The sequence below is a fragment of the Myodes glareolus genome, chromosome 25, assembly GCF_982192425.1.
Source record: "Myodes glareolus chromosome 25, mMyoGla1.1, whole genome shotgun sequence".
Lineage (NCBI taxonomy): Eukaryota > Metazoa > Chordata > Mammalia > Rodentia > Cricetidae > Myodes > Myodes glareolus.
In genome coordinates this window covers 26,266,452-26,288,332 of record NC_142050.1, presented here as the reverse complement: position 1 = coordinate 26,288,332, position 21,881 = coordinate 26,266,452, and the positions used below count along the sequence as shown (strand labels likewise).

Here is a 21,881-nt window from a genome sequence, read left to right as displayed (position 1 = left end):
AAACAGAAGTTATTTCATTCAGAAAGATGATCCATCTTGTGCTTAACTGTAAGGGTGAAAGACTGTCTAGAAACGTGAGCCAGATGTGATGGATCAAGGTTATAATCTAAACCCTCAGAACATTGGTATAAAAGGACCACTATGAGCCTGAGGCCAGTGAGGGCTATACTGCAAGTTCCAAAATGAGACATCCATGGCTAGACAATAAACACTGTGTTTAAATAGGAATAAAAGTATTTAAAAAAAATCTAAATCCAGTCTATACTGAAAATTTTCTTGATACAAGTTTAAAACTAAACTTTAGTTTAGAACTAAAGTTCTAACTCAAGAGGCAAAGGGCAAAGGTTGAATTAGGAAATGGTACCCCTCTCGTTACATGACAAAAATCAAAATAAAATGCCCCAATAGAGAGCAGAAAAATCAAAGACAAGTGAAGGACAGAAAGAACTGTCAGTTTAGCTCAGGGAAGGAGCTGCTTAGCTGTTAATCTCACAGGCAGAAACATTAAATTGCTGAAATACGACCTCAGCTACTCTTCAAGCCATCTTTTTAGAATGCTACTATGGACACGTCTAGTTTTAGAAACCAAAAATCATTAACATTGCATCCCACTCTCAGCTGAAAACGATTAACTTCCAGTCTGGGATACAAGGATATCTATTTGAAGGGCAAAAGCACAAATATTTCTCTGTGAAGGTTAGAACATCCCACCAATGTGTACAGAATAAAATGACATTCACACTGGGATAGTACCACATCACAGTACAACCAGAACCTGTGATAATGGCCAGCAATCAACAATTCACAGAATTATATCCAGACCCTGTTGTTTTAAGGCTGTTTGGGATTTTTTATTTTTCTTCCTTCTTTGCAAGCATTACAAGTAGCTACTGACTACAAAATATTGTCACCAATCATTCCATCTGCAGAGTAAAAATCAGGCTCTTCTATGTTTTAATCAGCAACCACCAAGTGGCTGAATTACTGGGTCAGCCACAAAAGGAGGAAAGACTGGCAAAATTTCTTTTCTCTTTTATGCATGAAACAAAAGCAGCTAGACAGTTGGCTGCCATGACGGACAGCACACTGGGAATGTCTTAACGGAGGCCTAGTTAATGGAAGATTCTTCAGCACAAAACACATTCATTTTTCAGATTCATCCAAAAACATCTCCACCTTTACAAGAAACCAACCAATCACAAACCAAAGATAGATAGACAGACAGACAGACAGACAGACAGACAGACAGACAGAATAAGGGATGCTCTTAGGGACAATCTTAAGAACAAGCAAAACCCAAAAACAAATTAGAAAATGTGTACAACAGAAAATGGCAGTAGCTAAGTATCATCAAATAGAAAAAAGGAAAGGAGAAGACAGTCAAAACCAAGCTGTGTGTCCATCCATAGAAGGCTGATTATGGCTGGCGAATGGAAAAAATCTAGGTTTGATCATTATGATTAATGGAAGTCGCAGGGGATAAAAGGCCAGCGGTCAGAAAGATAATGAAAAGTCTAGCCCAGACTATTGGAAACTAGGAATTAGTGTTTACTATATATTAAGATGAACCTGCAACTCTGAAAGCAGCAAAAGACAGTGTCAAGTGACCATACTTATTTTACTATATACTCAACAGCAAATCTGAGTCAAGAGAGCTAAACCCTAAAACCCAGAGATTCTCCTGGTCAAAAACTTAAAAATCAGAAATAAAAAAGAAATATATAACATGAAGTCAAACTAGGACCAAGTTAGGGCTGGTTATCAGAACTTGTAGTATCAAAGGGTATAAGACCCTCCAAATCCAAGAGTTTCCTTTATTTAAAAAATAAAAAAAGTCCATGAGGTACTTAGATACTGCCTCACCAAAAATACAACCAAAAATATAAATTCAATTACAGAAACCAAAAGAAAATCTCTATGTACGTTACCATCTAGACATATTAATGTCAAGAAAAACTCCTCAATAGAATATATTCCCAAAGCTATCAAGAATGGAGAGCAGGCCCAAACACAAAAGGTCCAGTGACTTGTCTCTATCTTTCAAACCCCTCATTTGTGTGAAAAGGAAACAGGTGACAACAGAACACCTGAGGTATGTGGGCTCCATGGTGTGTGCTATTCTGCAATTCTAACTGCAAACCAGAGAGAAGAAAAAACTTCCTCTAAGCCATACCAAGCGCGACAGCTACTATCCCAGCTAACAACGCCTTCAAAAGAATAACCAAAGGTGAATAAGGTCATCTTCAGTCATCTCAAATGCACACATCTCACAATATTTCCAAAATCTTACTCTTGGACAGATCTGTACTTACTCCCAAACTGAAATTAAATTGTCAGTTGCCAAAAACATACAGAACTTCCTTATATTAAGACATGAGAAATTTCTGGGCAGTCCTGGCTTTCAAGCATGCTCAAAGAGCAATGACACCAGGAAAGTATCACAGTGTCACACGTTCAGCCTGATTCCAGAATGTGGAGATCTAAGCATCCTCTGTGACAAGGTTAGTATTCATCACCCCTTATAACATGATAATGACAGCAGCAAATGGATTCTTAAAGCTTAAATTTTAGGCCACAGTAGCAGACTCTCTGCTTTGGCATATCCCTGATTAGCAACCTCCTCTTCAGAACTGCACACTCTGGCGCTGCCAAGGATGCAAAGCTTAGCTTTCTGAGAGAGAGCAGGAGGGAAGAAAAGAAGTTGGGGGAGGGGTAGAATTTTCTATTTCTCTGTAAACTGTGTCATTACTGCCCAGAAAATAAGCCAATGCTTACAGAAACATGGAAGAAGCGGTAAAATACTGGATATGGACACACACTGTGCAATAAGTAAAATACAGAGTGGATCAGCTCAGCTATAGACCACACTCAGCTACAGTTCTCAGGAAGCTGTTCTTCAGATAACAAGTGTGCTCCCACTGCTCACTTTCACTAGAAGCTACAGATTTCTAACCAAGCCATCCTCATGCAGGCGCACCAAGAGATCACCCAAGGCTCAGGAGCAGAAATCTATAAGAAATAAGTCACCATCTGGACTCAAGATTAGATGCACTAAATCCAATTCCTTCCGCATCAAAGTCCAGTTGTAACAGGAAAAAGGTCTTCATGATGGTAAGGTATAGACTAAAGGCTACCAAAAGTCAGGAGAACTACAGAGCTGTGTCAGGGGAAAGAAATATTGATCCCTTTCTTTGGCCCCCTGCCACACTGCCTATTTGCACAGCCCCTACAATGCTCACGATTAGACCAGGGGCCACTGCTAGAACCCTGTAGAGTGCATCAGATGACAAAGTCTGCCTTACAACAGCTCTCTGAGCTATGGACACTCTGAGTAACACCCCAGACACAGTCAACAATAGCTCTAATACTACTACCAATCTCAGTACCAGAAAGAAGCAAAGCAAGCGTCAACCCAAGTAGGGCTTCTACAGGTATAACCAGAGAGTGCACTTGAGGTCACTAGAAACAAAAAAACACACCCTTTACGTCACTGATATTGTGACATATGGCCGTTTCACCTGCACCCTAGCACTGTGTGCTATGTCTGTTCTCCCTGGTTCATCACAGAAGTACAAATGCAATCTTGCTTTTTTTAAAAAAGTAAATAATCACAAAAACATCCTGGTAAGCAAACTAAGCACAATCATACCAAATACTATCATGGATAACTAAAGGGAGCACACATCAGACAAAATTTCTATAGGCAATATCCTACAAAATATCTCACTGCTGCTCAAAATGATCAAAGTCACAAGGAAAACAAGGAGAGACTGAGATGCTGTAAAGAGGTAAAATAACCAAATTTAATGTTACTGAAAGAGAAAAAATACATTACAAGAAATCTAAATGATACAATGACGACTTTAATTAATACCAACAAATCAATACTGGTTCGTTAATTATAACAAATGAACCATACCCATGTAAAATACCAAAGGATATTAGGCTGGCAATGAATATGTGGGCTCTTGGCATTGTTTGTTCTGAAACGATCCTAAGAATCCTCTTAAATCTCTTCTCATTCACATCTGCAGACTGCACTGCTAATGAAATCTTTTGTAAGTCTTAGCCTATGTACGCTGCAGCGGAAGCTAATGTTCCTGCCAAGCCATCCCTATACTTCCTTTCTTCATGCAGGCCTTTGATAAGGTCAGGCAAGTGACAAATTTTTCATTTCTTTGTTTTCTGAGGTCTCTGTATGACTGCTTGGGAATATACTGGTCAGTTTAGATCACACCAAACATATTAAGTATCTTTGCTTAAAATTTTAACAAAAAGCCATTTCCATTCAGCATAAAACTAGAAAATGGGCAAGAAAAACAAATAAAAGGCATAAAAATTACAAGAATACAATAAAATTAGACTGCTTACAAAACATAAGAAAACTCAGATTAAACAAATATTATACAAACAAATGAATTGTGAAAGACAAAAATCAGCTATTTCTATTAGCAATAACATCTGAATTTCATCCCAAATAGCAAGTATCACAAAGAACAAAATCCTCAGGAATAACCACACGTTTAATTAAAAGAAAAAAAAAAACAACAAACTTGTCCAATGCAAATTATAAAACATTGTTGAAGGAGCTGGAGGAATGGCTTAGTAAGGAAAGTGCTTACTGTGGAAGCATGAGGACCTCAGCTGGGATCACCCTACCTTCCTAACACCCATGGAAAAAGCCAAGTGTGGCAGCACATGCCTGTAATGCATGTGCACATGCACACAGTCACCATTTACAGAGATAAACTGTTAGACAAGAAAGATAAATGGTAACACATCCCATGGCTATGGATTAGGAGATCTAAGACTGCCAATATGTCAATATTTTTGGTGGGTTGTTTGTTGGTTTGGTTGTCAATTTGTGAATTTAATGCAATCCTATAAATTCATCTGCTTTCTTTTCTCTTAAAATGCAATGCTTCACAGATTTACATATAATCCTTATTAGAATACTGTTGTCAACTTGACACAATCTACAACCAACCCGGAGAGTTGCTGAGCATGCCTATGAGGCATTCTCTTAAGTGGGTTACCTGAGATGGGAAGACATCATCACCACCACAGCCTAGGTTCTGGACAAATTGAAAAGGAGACGAGAAGCTAGGCACCGGCATGTGTGCATTCGTTGCTGTCTTGTTCTCACTGGGCCTACAATAAGACTAGTGCCCTCAGACTCAGTCTCTGTAACAACTCCCTTGCCATGATGAACTATGAGCTAAACAAAGCTCCAGTAGTTGCTTTTAGTCAGAGTTTTACCACAGCCAGAGAAAAGAAGCCATGAGAGGAATCAGTAGCAGAGGTGGGCTTCTGCTGTGATAAACCTAACCATGTGGTTCTTAGGCCACTGGAAGTATTTTGTGACTAGAATGTGGAAGAGTTTGGTACTTTAAGCTAGAAAAGGCAGTGGAGGCCAGAAGTATTCCACTGTTTTCTCACGTGTATATGCAACGTGACAAACTGTGTCACATCCTACTTTGCCTCCCTGGCAGTGGACTGTATGCTGAATTGTGGCTGTCGGGGTGTCTATCATAGTGACAAGACAACAAGCACGATAACAAGCCAATCGGGGTGCGTCCTGCAGTTTCACTACATGTGCCACTTAAAGGAACAACAAAAGAGGTTTGATGGGTTGTTCGTTGTTTGATTTTGGCTTGCAGAAATTAAAAAGAAAAAAGAAAAACCCACAACAAAATTCATACTGGATCTCAAAGGACCCAAAATAGGCAAAAACTAGATGATGCATGATTCTTTATCTCAAAACTTACTACAAAGCTACAATATAGAAACCATACAGTGCTGCCATGAAAACTTGCAAGTCAGACCAATGGAATAGTGCAAAAATGCATTATGTGATCAAAAGGCTACTGACAAGAATGGAAATTCAGTACATGAAAAAAGATAGTCTGCAAAAAACAATACCTGGAAGCTAGAGACACGCATGAAGCAATGACCTGGCTCCTTACCTAAAGCCCCATTAAAAACTGATTTGAACTGTCCATCACTTAAATCTTAGAATTTAATCAATCACTTTTAAATCTTAGAAGAAATTCGCAGAGCAAAAGCTTCACTATTTTGCATCTGGCAAGTATCTATTAGATATAAAACCAAATCAGACTGCCTAAAAATTAAAAATAAACAAAAACAACCACTGTACTCCAAAAGCATAACTAACAATAAAAAGTCAACCTACGAAATGGGAGATATTTCTAAATCATGTATCTGACAATGAGTTTAATAGCCAGAATATTTGCAAAACTCCTAAAACACAACAATAAAACCAAGCAGTCCAATTAAAAAAATGGAAAAATCCGGGGATCAATACCTAGCACTATAAACAATTTTTGAAAACTAAAAAACAGGCAAAGGACTTTAACATTTCCCTAATGCAGCCCACACAAATAGACAAGCAGAGGCTCAACACCACTAATCACTAAGGTTAATGTAAAGCAAAATTATAACAAGTAAACCTATTTGGACGACTTCTCCAAGAAAATAAACCAGGGTGGAGGATCTCAGAAACACAATTAAATAGATATAGCTATGATGCTAAATAACTCTTGAACTGAAGCACAGCAATATGGTAAGCATGGCAAAATCAATTCCATGCTAGCTAAGTGATTCCATTCTAGCAAATCCATGCTGCATCCACTGCTACCTTACAACCTGATCTCCAATGTTGGCCTCGGCTGCCTCTGCCAATCAACTACTTGAGCTCTCGGACAAAAGTCTCAAAAGGATAAGCTTGAAGGATGGATAGCTTCACATCCTTCCAAAGCACAAAGGTGGCTGCTGCTTGTTTATGTTACCGAAGAGAACAAACATGAGGTCTCTAACAAGCAGGACAGTGAGAGGATATCTCTTGGGGACAAGCTCTTTTCCCTTCCCCCCAACAATGCTATTCAGGTCTGTGAAATCTGCAATGCTCACAGATCCAGCAGTAGGGACAGAGAAGCCAAGCCACGTGCTCAGGGGACCATATGGCTACAAACTGCACAGATCAGCTAAAACGCCACAGGGAAGGCAGGCAGGGAACTGGCAGGCCACAACAGGCACAAAAGTCTCAGGCAGGCTCAGCTAATCGCTGTGAAGGGGACATGCCTTTCTGCTAACCTGGAGAGACAAGGAGAGCCCTCTTTTGCAGTTCTTTGTTTGAGGGATAAAACCTCTTAAGCAGATGATGGAAGCCAATCTTTCAGCAGGCCACATGTATCAAGAAAATCCTTAGTTGAGTTTCAGTTCATAGTGAACCTCTTGACAAAAACTCTCCAGAAATCAGCTGTCAAACCTCAAAGCACCCTGATGAAGAGGTCAAGAGTTATCCTTGCAAGGGTTTCCAGTTATTCCAGTCGTGTCCTATACAATTAGAACCTTTAAACCAGGTAACTGTAGAAGGAAGAGCCACGTCTGGAATAGATTGGCAGGCCTGAGGACTCCATACTGTAGGTGAGGGCCTTTGTTCAACTTCCTTGAAAATTTACTGGGCACCTTTCTTTTGTTTGGGGCTGGAGAGTGCAAGGGCGGTGTTAGAAATAGCACTAGGGATTAAACCGAGGCCCACACACATGCTTGAAAACATCCTACCAATGAATCACACCCCAACCTCTTAACATTTCAATTGTTTAAAAACGACTGCCAACCCACAGTTGATTTGGAGTTACCAAAAGTGGTAGCCTGCAAAGCATCAACAGATTTATTATGTTCGCCTTTCAGAAAAAGTTAGTCAATATTTCCTCAGGAACATATTAGAAATTAAGCCTGCTTCTATCAAGTAATATTTCTGAAGACCTATTTGCAAATATGTTCCAACCACCTCTAAAGAAATAACCATCATTTATAGATACTTACTGTACTTTCTAAATATGGGAAAAATTACCAGCTTACATGAATAGCAACCTTCTGGAGACTGGTTAAATAAATTACGGTATAGCTTCACAATGGAATATTAGGTACCTATTAAGGAAGTTGATCCAAACACTAGCTTTGTTTTCTTCTCTAAACAACTATTTTTTAATTCAAAAATTTAAAGAATGTTTAACACACCAATTTATCTATTTACATAAGCTCAAGAATATAAAGATAATTGGAGAGACAAATACTGCAAAAGATCATGAAAGTTGGTGGGTAAGTGGATGAGCATCTTACTCCATGGGTTCATAAAAGCCAAATCCTGAGCCAGAAGTGAGGAAACTGAAGAGTCAATCTAATATATTAAGCAGAGCCCCAGCTGCCCAGAAAGACTCAGGAACTACCAAATCAGTCATCTTAAGAAACAACCAAGGGGCTGAACACCAGGATTGGCTTCAAATCTCTGAAACAGTTGCTAAATGTCAAGACATATGCCCAAAACCCAGTTTTGATGCTTACAACCTAGTTTTTTTAAACCTTATCCTTAAATAAGAGACAGCCAAGGTTTATCAAATATCCGAGGAAATGAAAACTAAGGAGCCAAAATAACCAACATGAGGACAAAGAACATGGAGGAAAACTGCAAAATAATTAAAGGTATTTCTAGGAGATGGGATGAAAGAAGTTCTAGAAGTTTGATTTAAATAGCAGTGAAAGAAGAGATGCATTCAAAGAACAAGTTCAAGGCAAGCCAGACGATCTAACACAACCTTCATCTCAAAAGCAATAATACAACATTTTTTAAAAACAAAGAAAACCAGAAGGAAATATCCAAACACTAGCAACAAAGAACACCATACAAATGAGAGAAGGTCTAGAAAGGAAGAATAGAGAAAATAAATGAAAGGTGACAAAGCAGTTCAAAAAGACTGAAGGTCTAAACACTCAAGCACAATGTTAAATCATCACGACATGTCAGAATACCAGGCTTAAAAAGATTTGGTAATTCCTCTTAGGAAAAAAAAAAGAACCATACAGGTGGAAATATCAGTCATTTCAGATCACAAAAAGGGGGGGGGGGAATAAACAACAAAACCCTAGAAACTAAGGACAACTAAGAAATACTATATCAGTTCTCATGGGAAAAAGCATCTGACACAAACCCACTGGATTATCAACGGAATATATATGGAAAATAGATATAAATGGCTTCAAGAAAAAGCCACAGGACCCAGCAAGCATAGTCCTAACCTGAGAGCAAAGCAAGAACACCTCCTGTGATGACGGCAAAGAAATCCAAATGTAAAACTCATCACAGGGAAGGAGCAGTCGATCGGTCCAGAACAGCACTGCCTAGGTCTCAAGACAGAATTACTGAAGTAAGATTAGCAAACTGAGTGAATGTTGAGAAAAAAACCTAGATAGGCAGAGAATTTGAGAGCTGAATTAATAATATGCATAATATATGTGCATGTAAATGTTTTAAAAATTACTAACTCAGGGGGGGATAAGAGGAAATGAAAATTAGTTTTAGTATGTAATAGAGCTATTAATAAAGTAATTAGCATTTTCAAGGTAAATAAAGTCATAATCATACTAGAAAATGTGGAAGGATATATGTATGTTAATATCTAAATACATTTTCTCCCATGGAATGTACATTAAACAGAGATTAACATCACTTATCAGATACCTAGACAAGCTCTAGCAGGGGAAGAGGCCACAGCTGAGCTCTGTAACCTATTACTTTGAGAAAGGTATGATGGAGGAGGCGGGAGAGGGAGGGATACAGGGAAGGAAGGAGAGAGAAGAAAATCAGTAAATTCCTCAGAATCTAAATTTTACCATTTATAGGACAGTTTGGGGATTTCTCAGGCTGACAGTGCCACCTAGTGACTTTCCAACATAAATTCATGGTTAAGTGATACAGACAGCCACTGTCCACAAGTAAAGATATCTAACCCCTTTGCCTATAAATAGACAAAATCTTCAGTGCCTCTTAGCAAAAGCAAAAACAGGCTGAAAACTTCATAGGATTTACGAAAGCGTGGAACTCTACAACTCGAATTACTGAAACCTTAGAAGGAAAATCTTTTGCACAGTACTGGTGATAGAACCATTTAATTTATTCAGCAGCTCTAGTTGCCTGGGAAGCAAGCAATCCACCCCAAAACACAACAGTCAATAAAGAATTCAGGGCAGGGAAAATACTGAAACCACAAGAGTTCTAGAGAGAATGAAGAGTAAGATGAGGACACAGGAAATCCTAGAGTGCCAACTGCAAAGCAAATAAAAAGATATCTCAAAAATGAGAGCTATTTTGAGCTAACAAGCCCACAACTTTAATCCAAGAACTTATAAAGAGCTTATTTTAATTTACAATGAGAAGTACAATGTGCATGCACACACACACGGTAGGGAAGGCTCCTCTTGAAACAGTCAAGAGATACAGCATTTCTAATTATTCAGATCCTTGTATCATCACTGGCCTGGCAATGGCCACTCTGCATATCAAAATGCTGAGAATGACTCACCTTGGCAACAAACTGCTTATCCTTTTGGTCCAAATTAGCAGTAGGAGCCACATAGTCTCTCCATATTCTCAGCCTGCGCTCTTTGGCAAACCTGGCAACAAAGTAAGAATACAAGATCATTCACTGAGCAGTGCACTTCACCTGAGCCCAGCAGCACCACAGAAGCAGGAAATACAGAAAATCCTACAGATCCAGAAGACCACCGTCAAACCAGAACAAAGGCTGACTGCAAATGTAAAGTGTGGAGCAAACAGAAAAAGCAAGCTGTATGAACATAATAAACTTATGAACGGCCCACTGAGATCCCAGAATTCAACTGGAGTGCACAGGTCCACCTAAATAATTAATCCTTTGCTTTATCTAGTATCTTCTGAGTGAGTGCAAAAATACAGAGGAATTATTTTCTTAAACATGAAAATGTTTTTAAAGAATCACAGGTCTACCTGATTGCCATCTGAATTGTAAAAGGGTTACCAGCTACCAGGTTCAATTCAGAAAACACCAACACAGTGTATCTGAAGTATACTTGAAATAGACAAAATCTGCAGATTTTCAGTAATAAAAGCTTAAAAACCATGCTGACAGGAATTCATTTCAAAATATTAAGCCCAGTAGATTATTTTCTGAGCCAGATCAAGAGTGGAAAATTGAATATGTGCAAAGATTTAAAAAAAAAAATCAATGACCAGCTGCCTTAAACTATGAACAGTGGAGCATGTGCAGTAGGCAAGAACTATCATTTCTGAAAGCAGTACTGCAACCATTCTTTTAAGCTGCACTGAAATAGAAAAAGACAAAGAAGCATGTAGAAGCTGTAAAATACATAAAGAATTCCCACAGAGAATATAATTGTACGCTGCGGGAGTATCTTCCGCTGCTTCAGCCAATAGTCGCTGAAGCACGAGCCCACGGTGCTGCGGGGGAGCGGCTTCCGCTCCATCAACCAATAGCCATTGAAATACCAGCCCACTGGGGCGTGGTATATTTCTCTTTTAAAAAGAGCCACAGATCTCGGGTCGGGTCCTCTTGGTTCCGGCGCTTGGTCCCGGCTCCTGCTCCAGCGACTAGGCTCCCTTCCTGACGGTTTATGGTGTATGTAAGTTTTATCCCCCAAAATAAATAACCCCTTAAAACATAACTGGTGTGGGATTGATTTGCCATTAACAAGTAGCTCAGATATGGCATGCAAAACAGCAGACAAGCAATTATACACTGATATATGGCTTGCATTTTCTGGCCTAAGTCTGCTTTGCAGTGATTCTCTTTAAAAAAAAATCCAGTCTCTTACAGTTGTTAGAAAACATAGATATTATTTTAATTGTACTCACTTTCTTCAAAGACAGGTAGGAACTAAAAAAAATGTCAAGAAAATTTATCAACCAAAATAATAACTTAGAACAGTAGTAAGAAGAAAATAGAAGTTTCTGAACAAGAGAAAAAAAACTGAGCATAACAGAATCAAGTATTTGAAGAACTATAAGGCTATTTATTATATTTTTCAAATTAAATTATGGCATAATATACAACTTTCTGTTTTGTTTTGTTTTTCTAGACAGGGTTTCTCTGTGTAGCTCTGGCTGTCCTGGAACTTGCTCTGTAGACCAGGCTGGCCTTGAACTCAGAGATTCACCTGCCTCTACAGCCCAAGTGCTGGGATTAAAGGTGTGTGCCACCACCGCCTGACAATATACAACTTTTAAAAAGTTTAAAAAGTAATTCCTCTGTCTTTTCATCACACAATATACATTTGTCAAATATGTCCTATCTAATGACCCAGACTAACATATGTTTTCAGAAAAACTTGCAATGTCTCTGCTTATAGGCACAGGAGGATATAAAAATCCTCAGAAAAGGTCTTACAAATACTAGAGTAGTTCTTTTTATTATTATCATTCGTTTTTTTTTTTCCCTTAGCTGTGTATCTGAATGGTAAAAAGCAAATTAAAAAAACCATTGTAAATTTAAGATGCTAAGCTAAGGCTCCATGCCATGAAACTTAAGGATGGCCACTGTCATGGCACTTAAGTGTCTACTTTCACTCCAGTATCACTTCTTTCACGCTGTCCTGGAACTGGAGGTTCAGGCTTGCATGGTACTGTTCCCAATCAGTAACACTTGGTGCCTGCTCTATTTTCTTTCATCTACCCCACCAAATGTGAGTTCAGCTAAACATCTAGCTAGACGTGACCGTGTAGCTAAACAAGCTACTGGTCTTCAGAATCTCCATGTCCTGTGGAAAGTCATCACTGGCACTTATTAATTAAAACCACTTTCAAACACATTGAGCTGTCAGCTTGTATGTCCTGGTCTAGATTAGGACCCACAGGCTCGACCTCTCCATCATCACTCCAATCTTGCTTGCCTGTTTGGGAGCAGCTGAAACAAGTCTCAAATTTGTTTCATTTCAAATACCTAAAACAAAGAGGGGAACTTGGAGAAAGCGGACTTAAAAGCATTTAATAAGAGTCAGGTGTAGCAGTGGCCCACATCTGTAATCCCCAAACTCGGGAAGCAGAGGCAGGAGGATCTCTGTAAGTCTGAGGCCAGCATGGTCTATAAATTGAGTTCTAGGACAGTCAGAGAAAGCCTGTCTCAATTTAAAAACAAAAAACAAAAAACAAAACAAAATTAAAGTAAACCAAATAAAGTGGCTGGCAAGATGGCTCAGTAGGTAAACGTGCTTGCCACCAAGCCTGACTGTCTGAGCTCAATCCATCCCATGTGGATGGATGTGGACAACTCAAGTTGTCCTCTGTGTTCTATATACTGTAGCATGTGCAAACCCACATACGTACCCTGAGGCCTTACTCCCCAGCATTAAGCTAACCTGGACCTGAAGTTTAATATCTGAGTCACTCCATATGATAGCCCTCCTTCTCTTGGAATTTCCCAACTCCTTTACTGAAATAAACAGACAATGCCACAGATGGGTGAGAGAAGACAGCCAAACTCTTGCCCTGAATACTTAAGCAAGATGTCCTGGCAGGCCTTACCTCTCAGCTGCCCTCAGCTTCTCTGCACCCCGGGTGTAAACTGCAATTGACCAATCCACACAGCGTGCAAAGCCTTCCTTCAGAAGGAGTTCAGTGATGTTACCATTCTAAGGAACAAGGTACAAGAGAAAACAGACATAAATCACACATCATTGCCCCAAGAGATCACTTTTCTGTTTCTAACATAGCAAACACAGCCACTATCGAGCTGGTACTTCAAGTTTTCTAAAATAAGAAAAAGGAGTTTCTCTAACTAAAAAATAAAAATCAGACCTAAGACATGGGGCAGCACTATGAGACTCCTTCCAGCAGCCTTACCCCTCACCCCAACACCCTGCCCTGCATGTCTACTTAACAGGAGCAGAATAAATGTTAGCGGTACTGAATGGAACTGACATCTCAATAGCTCTTCTTGGGGGCAGAGGAGGACGTTAATCTTTGAAAGAGATTACTCCTTATTCTTCTCTGCCACTAAGAATCAGCACTTTCTCCCCTTTGCAGAAGCAGAAAGCTGAAGAACAGACTGCGGGAAAAGTACAAGCCACAATTTTCCTGGTGAATAACAATTCATATTCTACTGTGACACAGAACCATCTGGCAGGGCATGGCCAGAGAGTCAGCACTCCAGAAGAAACAGACATGACCTTGGCACCCTGCAAACCAAGCCTCCCAGCCTTCTACAGCTGCCCTCATGAGAATCATTTAGCTGGAAAAGTTAACAGTAAATTAGGTGTGTATTATATCTCCATTACAATAGTGAAAATCCACTTCGTTTCCACAAAGCAAGGTCACTTCTTGTGCAAGAATTACATTTATCACATTTATCAAAATGCACAAGAGGGTCAAACACCTAAAAATCACAACTACAACCACATTACTTAAAAAAACAAAACAAAACAAAAAACCTAGTTCCCACTCAAATCGGAGTTAGGAGGTAACTAGATAAAGATTAGAATATGGGAAATAATTTTTTCATGTATCAGTCTCCTTCTGACTAATGTGTCAATACTACAGGCTAGCTGACTTCTACACCTACACATGAACCTTCCCAACGCTACTCCCCACCTCTAGAGGATGTTGATAACCCTAGTCTTTCACTGGCAACTTTCAGACTTCCCTTTATGAAGTCAGGAGCGTTTGAGAGGAACCCTAAAAGCTCAATGCACCGCCATGTGCAACTACATGACAACTACATGACAACTACATGACAACTACATGACAACTACATGACAACTACATGGCAACTACATGACAACTACATGACAACTACATGACAACTAGTGTCTGCGCAGAAACGGCTCAAGTCATTAGATAAAAATACTAAAAATAGTAATTGAAAGTAAAAATTCAGCCAAAATTTCAGATCATGTTGCACAGAAAGAACAGCAAACTGAACACATGGCAGACCCACGAAACCCAAGCTGCAGGGCACACTCACTGGATGAAGGATGGTACCCAGAATGTTCTGATTGTGACAGCTCTCCAGAATAATCTGAACATCTCTCTGAAGCAGTCTCGACTCCGTGAAAAACTTGGCTTCTGCAGCAAAAGGCTCTGGTGTTTCACTACCATCTGCTTCTCGACGAAAAGTTGGGCACTAAAGAAAAGTAAGGGTGATGAGGAACGCAGGCTAAATAGAGCCAGATGCCCTCCATCCCCATTAGGCTTTCCCAGGGGCATGAGGACCACAGCCAATGCTCAGGGAGTTCTCAAAATTGCTCTTCTGGCCATCTTTAAAACATCAGACCAATCAAGCTTCTTGTTAAAGGCAAAGGAAACATACCATGTGAGAAAGCATTTTAATTTCCTTTGAAAATGTCCCCTTACCAAGAAAGGATCAAGGCAGTACCCTGCTTTCGATCCCTGAATATTTTAAAAATACATATGGGTATATGTACAATTCATATCTAACAAGTTTCAGAGCCACATATGCCTCCTTCCTTTTTCTCCAGCCTCACATCTCCAACAATGTCCCATACTAACAGGCCTTAATTATGTGAAATCTAATAGAATTATCTAAGAAGCTTACACCAAAATAACTAGGAAGTACTCTGGCTCATAGTAGGAAGAAAAGTCAGTCCCAAGTCCCCAAGCAGAGAAACCTACCTACTACTAGACACTCCCACAAACCCCAAACCCACTGTGCAGCCCAGTATGTGTTCTAACCTTAATCCCTGACAACATGACGGTGACAAGGTAGTGATCTGGGAGGAGCAGGGCCCGAACCACACTGCCATCTCGAACATGCTCGATGATAGCTGAATGACAGAACAAACACCTTTGATCATTGGAGAAAGTTGTTCCAGGGTTATACAAGTTTCAGGGTTAGGTTTAAGTAGTCTTGAGAACAGAAAATACACAAAATACGCAAACTACTAACAGCTTATAATCAGCAACAGTACAGGGCTAGTCTCTGCCATACATAACTGTAGTAAGCTTTGTGAAGCAACTCAAAGCCCCTTCCAAAGTGCCATGGTGTTCTCTAGCCCTTAAGGATTCCCTTTGGGTACTAAGCAAGCTAAAGAAAGACTCACTGGATCTTATAAACCCCAAGATCAAAGAGAGCAAACAGAAAGAAATCACCCTGAGTTTGTCTGCCTTCCCCTGCCATTCTCACCATTGACAGGCTTCTGGTGGTGTGAGTCCACAAAATGCCTTGGGTTCTCAATGGTGTACTTGAGGTCCCGGATGGTATGTGAACCATTCCCCTCACTCCACATCCCTTTCTTCGACGCTTTTGCTTGTTCCTCACACTCTGAAAGCCGGTTCTGCTCTGGGCTGGGATATGAAAGATAAACAAGCTGTGGTTACTGAGTTCACAAACAAAGACTATGGAGCTCTTTGCCAGTTGGTTTCTATGGCATCCTGTCCCTTAAAAAGAGATCAAGGCATTTATTTAACCAGAAAAATCACCATAAGCACAATTTCCAAATTCCAAATTTGTTCCTTCAAAGGAGAGATGAGAATCTAAGAGCATTTAATGAGAGGATCTACAGAACACGTAGTCCTCCTGCCACTGAGTAGAAAAGAACAAGTTAATGGCTCCAAGGGGAGCCACTCCAGGGGGTACAAACTCATTTAAGCATCCCAGATTCCAGAAGCTAGGCCCAGCTCAGCAGGTTCTGGTGCAGGAGGTGACTAAGAACCACCCTTAACACTTTCTCTATCTATAAATTAAGTCTGGGACCATCTGCAGAGTGTACTGCTACCACAGATAATGTTAGCTCAAAATTACTTAGACATCCACAAGGCCAGCAAGACAATTAGAGTTTTAAAATAAGTCTCCTTCATCAGGCAGAAAACCAATAGTAGTACTGCCCAAAAGGAAAATAAAAAACAAACAAGTACTTCTTAAGATGAGAGGGATGAAATGGAGACATGACTGTTTACTGACACTTCTGAGCTAAATGTGGGAAGCAAGGGACTACAAGGCCTTTCTTTGCAGGATTCCAAACACCTGGAGGACCGAACATCCACAGCCATACACACATTGAATTTCCTCTCCTAGTCTCTAGGAATTTCTATCTAAGCAAGCATGACCTAATATTTCCAAAGAAGTTTCTGGTACCTCTTCCTTCTATTCACCCAAAATATATCCAGAGGATTCAGAGATATCAAAATTCACAGTAAGCAGAATTTACTGCATTATGGGGTAGCAGAAGTAGGCACAATTATAAACACTGTGAAGAGACGACGTTCAGTCTGGCGGGGTTAGTACTCCAGCGGCAGCAGCACAAAACTGTTAAGGGGTTTTTCTTTATTCACTCCAAACTGAATTCCAAAAAAAACACATTGCAACAGCAATCATGCCAGTAATTGTTCTTAAGTTAGAACTGTGGCATGCTTCCAAAAACACCACCTAAAAACAAATGTCTTAATTCAACCAATTCCCACAGGCACACACAACAATTACAGAGTTCAGCAAAAGTCTCCTTCCAATCAGAAAGGACTGCAGGTACATGGTGATTGACCTGGCCCTAAGTCTCAAAGGACAGAAAGGCAGCAAACGGTATAACTGTGCCTTTGGCTCATTCCCATCATGGGTACACCTGATACAAATGTTTATTCAAAGTCTTTTCTTTGGCTACTGCAGTCATATATCATAGCAAGGACTTAATGGTTTAAATAGCATGTTTATAGCCTCTAAATTACTGATGTAGCATATCACTTTTCAGAGACTAAAGTGTTAATTAAAGCCAGCTGCAACCCACCCTACTGAGAATACTAGTGAACTTGAACAAGATTTATGTACTATAAACCTTCCATATATAAACACACACACACACACTCTAACAAGTTCACACTGCCATTGACTAGACAAATATGTTTCTATCTATCAGTGACGTATCCACAGATTCAAGACCACAGGGTCAGAAAAGAGTTTTTACTAACCTTCAAAACAGAGGAGCGGTAGCCCTGTCAATTAAACAGATTCAAAGCAAAATGTTTTCCCCCGTGCAGGGTTCCTTACACCAAATGAGACATCACATTTTTTTGTCAATCTCCCCATTAGAATGCTAGCACAGCCTAACTCTATTCACTGCTATATTGTCAGTGCATAGAACCCTGATACACAGTTGAGGTTCAATATCTGGGCGGGCTGGCTGGGTAAACAGTCTGGAATTGCATATCTATAGCCTAAGACCCACTAATTCATGAATTAAAAAAAATAAAAAAAAACCTGCCTAGTCTCCACGCATGTTTTTAAAGGAGGTTTGCATAAATCAAGTACCACTAAGTAAACGCTTAGTGAACTCCTGGCTCAAAACAATCTAGGAGCAGGAAGATCCCAGAAGAGACTAAAGCACCTGAGGTTGTCCATCTTGTAGGAAAGAACAGGAATGAGATGAAATGAAGTAAAACAGTTTACAGAGGCTACCAACCTCTCGGTGCCTCAAGAATGAATGTCATGAGTACTGCATACTTACTTATTGGCTCTCATGCCTTCTCTCCGGGTGGCCAAGCCTTCTGCAACGAGTGACTCTGCAATGTTTTCCCCATTAGTATCTGAGGAAGAAAATGGACCATATAAGTATCTGAGGAAGGAATTAACCACAAGAGCCAAACCGACCTCTGCTAGCAACAGCACACAGGATGGGCCATTTTCACTCTTCAGGGAGGGAGGTACTGTGGAAAAAGGAGCCAGCAGAAATGCAGCACTGGGTTTCTCAGAAAACTTATAAAACATCTATTCTCTAAGACAGTGTTTCTTTGTAGGACTTTGTTTCTAATTTTCTAGGGTATTCCTAGGCCAAAACCAATCCTGGGAGCCACGGGAGATTCACACATGGCAGACAGGCAGTTCAGGAAAACAGGGAGCAACACAAAGAAGATGAAACCTGCTCCTGAACACAAACCCAGCTTTGTAATAGCTTGGGAAAGACCTCAGCAGCCTATGTAGTCCCCTCTAAGTCAGAGACTGCACTTGCCCCACTGGGTTCCTATGAGAATTAAATAAGGTGTGCAAATCACAAACACAGTGCCGGGGCAGGAATTAGAAAGAGGCAGACAAACTCATTAGTGCCATCTGTCACGCTTATGCCAGAAAGTCCACTCCTCTCCGTGTCGTAGTCTCCACTCCAAAGGCCACCAAGACAAGCACACAGCTTAAGACTGACTGACTCTTGTCAGAAATAGTAAGAAGAGAGTGTCTAGGTTTTCTCTTTCACAGAGCAGCCATCAGGACAGGAAAGAAAAAGATGGTAAACATAAAACTTAACCTGATTAAGGCTCTACCTAAACATAAGGTTCCACCTGAAACATTAACTGCATTTCCACACTACACTACTGAAAAAGCTTTTAGTCTTGGTATGTCTCTTAAATCCTTGTCAGCTAAAATGATAAAGGAAGGCACCTTTGCAGGAATCACTGCGTAAAAATCCTTACTATGGCAAAGAGCAAGCTCCCAGAAAAACTGTAGCACAGCAGCCTAGCTGACAGGCAGTATCAGCACAGAATGGGTGTCTGCAAGAGTTATAGAGATCTGGTATACTACACACTGACTTCCTCAAGCACCATTAAGTACATGTGCATAAAAACACATAAATGCACACACCTCTAATGCCTCATCTAGAAGATGAACATCTCTACAAAGGCAAATTGCATACTTCTTTTCCTACCAGAGAATATTGAGGACAATGTTTATATATACAAAAGACTCTCAAGGTTCTGCAGCTAAGGTTACTGTTGACTCTAAACACAGATTTCACTAATACTAATAAATATTACAATGGTTTCCTCAAAACACAAAAATTCCAGGGTGGAGAGTCAAGCTAAAAGATGTACCAATGAGGGAAAAATTCTGTACCAAGAGGCCAAGGAGTCAGAACATAGAAACGGATGAAGTCCAGACACAAACCAAGTGAGAAACCATAAACCCACTATCAAACATATCCTGAAGCTCTTAGAAATGTTCTTGTTACAGAGCACTGACACTTTCAGAAAGTGAATTCTCAGTGGGCGGCAATTTAAGCAAATTCAGAATCACCAGGACACAACTTCAGCTGTTTCCAGGAGCTTAAGCAAGGAGGGAAGACACTCAAAAAATGTGGGTGGTGCCGACAGGTGGGGTCACTACCCGAATAAAAAGGGAAAAGAAGAAAGTGAGCTGAGCCAGCATTCACTGCTTCTGCTTCCTGACCACAGATGAGATGTGACCAGCCACCTCATGGTCTTGCTTCCATGTCTCCCAGCAATGATGGACTGTATCTTTACACTGTCCAATCAAAGTAAACCTTCCTTTCCTTGAACTGTTTTTAAGAAAACTAAACTAGCACAGACTATTTCTCCTGAAAGGAGGAAAACACAGTCCCTTAGACTGAACCTTCAAAGGATGCAACAAAATGTGATAAAAAGGGAAGAAAGGTAAACATAATTATAGTGATATTTTGTTTATGATCTAACAAATAAAGTGTGCTTGAAGATCGGAGTGCAAAGCTAGCCACACTAGTCATCCATACAGTCCAGGCAGTGGTGGCACACATCTTTAATACCAGCAGCCATACTAGTTAACCATAGAGGCCAGGAGGTGGTGGTGGACACCCATCACTAATCCTAGCACTAGAAAGAAACGTCAGACGGGAGGAGACAGGTCTTACTCTCAGCCTCAGTCTGAGGATTCGTGGAGGCAGGATCACCCATTTCAGTTTGAGGAAGAGGTAAGAACTAGTGGCAGGCTGCTTTGTTTTTCTGACCTTCAGCTTAAACCTGATATCTGTCTCTGGGTTTTTATTATTTATGCTATATGTATCTATAAGCCAAAGATCTCATCCTTAGATGTTATCTATCAAATTATGAATAAGAGGGAGTCACAAATAGATAGATATCTGCAAAAGTCAGAGGACTAAGCCTTGGTGCATACACCTTAAATGCCAGCATTCGGAAGGCAGAGGCACTCTAAGTTCCAGGGCAGCCTGGTCTATATCACAATTACCAGCCCTAAAAAGTTAATACTAATCATTCTTCTATGTAAGTTCTAGCCTAATCACAAGTTCTACTACCCAACTCTCCATTAAAAAAAAAAAAATTCAAAGGACCTGGACAAGATGACTTCACATTCTCAATTCACTTTTCTAAAATTTGTACAACTAAATTCAGTCTTAATGGGATGTCACTAGGCTTGCCTGCTAATGCTGGCCTAGAGTCAGGCACCAACTACTAAGTCAAACAGATAAGCTAAGTTGCTATGATATTAGAAGTCAACTTAACAAAAGACTTTTTATTAAGCCAATGACAGTTTAATAACTAAGTCTTCCATTGTCCCATTGCCCACTTAAAAGACTATTCCCCACTTTCACGTTTCCTCTATCCAATCCAAAGAAGGTCACAAATCTAATATCACATGAATCATTTGGCCTAGCTAAAAATATGTTTATATGTGCATATGAGCATTTGTGCACACACACTAAATTAATGACGATGTAGACCATATCAAAACTAGTTGTTTTCCATATCTTTAAACTCTCAAGAGCTTACAAGTGAAGAAATTAGGCCTTATAGAGAGGTAAAGGGTAAAGAGATACAGAATGGGAAAGACAGAATTCTAACCCCAACTATTCCAATACCAAAGCCTATTTTCATTCTATTTTATTCAAACCATAAGCAGATTTTTAAAGTAACAACTGGCCCCAAACAGATCTTCTTTTGCTAAAGAGTCCCCCAAAAGAAGAAAAGCCACAAGATAAAAGAATACAGAATGCAATATAGAAAATCTATAGGAATTCAATTATCACTCTGATCCCAAAGCACAGTGCTGCTGAGTGCCCTCTATGGGAAGAAGAATGCAATAGTAAACCACACCAAGCCAAGAAAGTGCAGGGGTGAACAAGGATCAGGGCTACTGGATGGGTGCCTCTGTTCTTATGTGTACATGTCCAGAAGCAATTCCCATACAACCCACAGCATCTTCTGGTGTTAATGCCCAACAGAGGCCTGGTATGGAATTGTCCTCTGTATGCTGTGAATAATATTGGTTAATAAAGAAGCTATTTAGGGCCTGTGATAGGGC

At 40.0% G+C, this 21,881-nt stretch overlaps 1 protein-coding gene across 1 annotated transcript in view; it reads right to left on the bottom strand.

The window, feature by feature from the left end:
- Snd1 (staphylococcal nuclease and tudor domain containing 1) overlaps positions 1 to 21,881 on the bottom strand; it is a 401,120-nt gene that overhangs the window by 339,094 nt on the left and 40,145 nt on the right. The window contains exons 4-9 of the mRNA XM_048451021.3: positions 18,304 to 18,382; positions 15,993 to 16,153; positions 15,542 to 15,633; positions 14,814 to 14,972; positions 13,376 to 13,482; positions 10,383 to 10,473 (exon numbers count right to left, since the gene is read on the bottom strand). Of these exons, the coding sequence (XP_048306978.1) occupies positions 10,383 to 10,473; positions 13,376 to 13,482; positions 14,814 to 14,972; positions 15,542 to 15,633; positions 15,993 to 16,153; positions 18,304 to 18,382 (689 nt within the window). The remainder of the gene's footprint in view (positions 1 to 10,382; positions 10,474 to 13,375; positions 13,483 to 14,813; positions 14,973 to 15,541; positions 15,634 to 15,992; positions 16,154 to 18,303; positions 18,383 to 21,881) is intronic.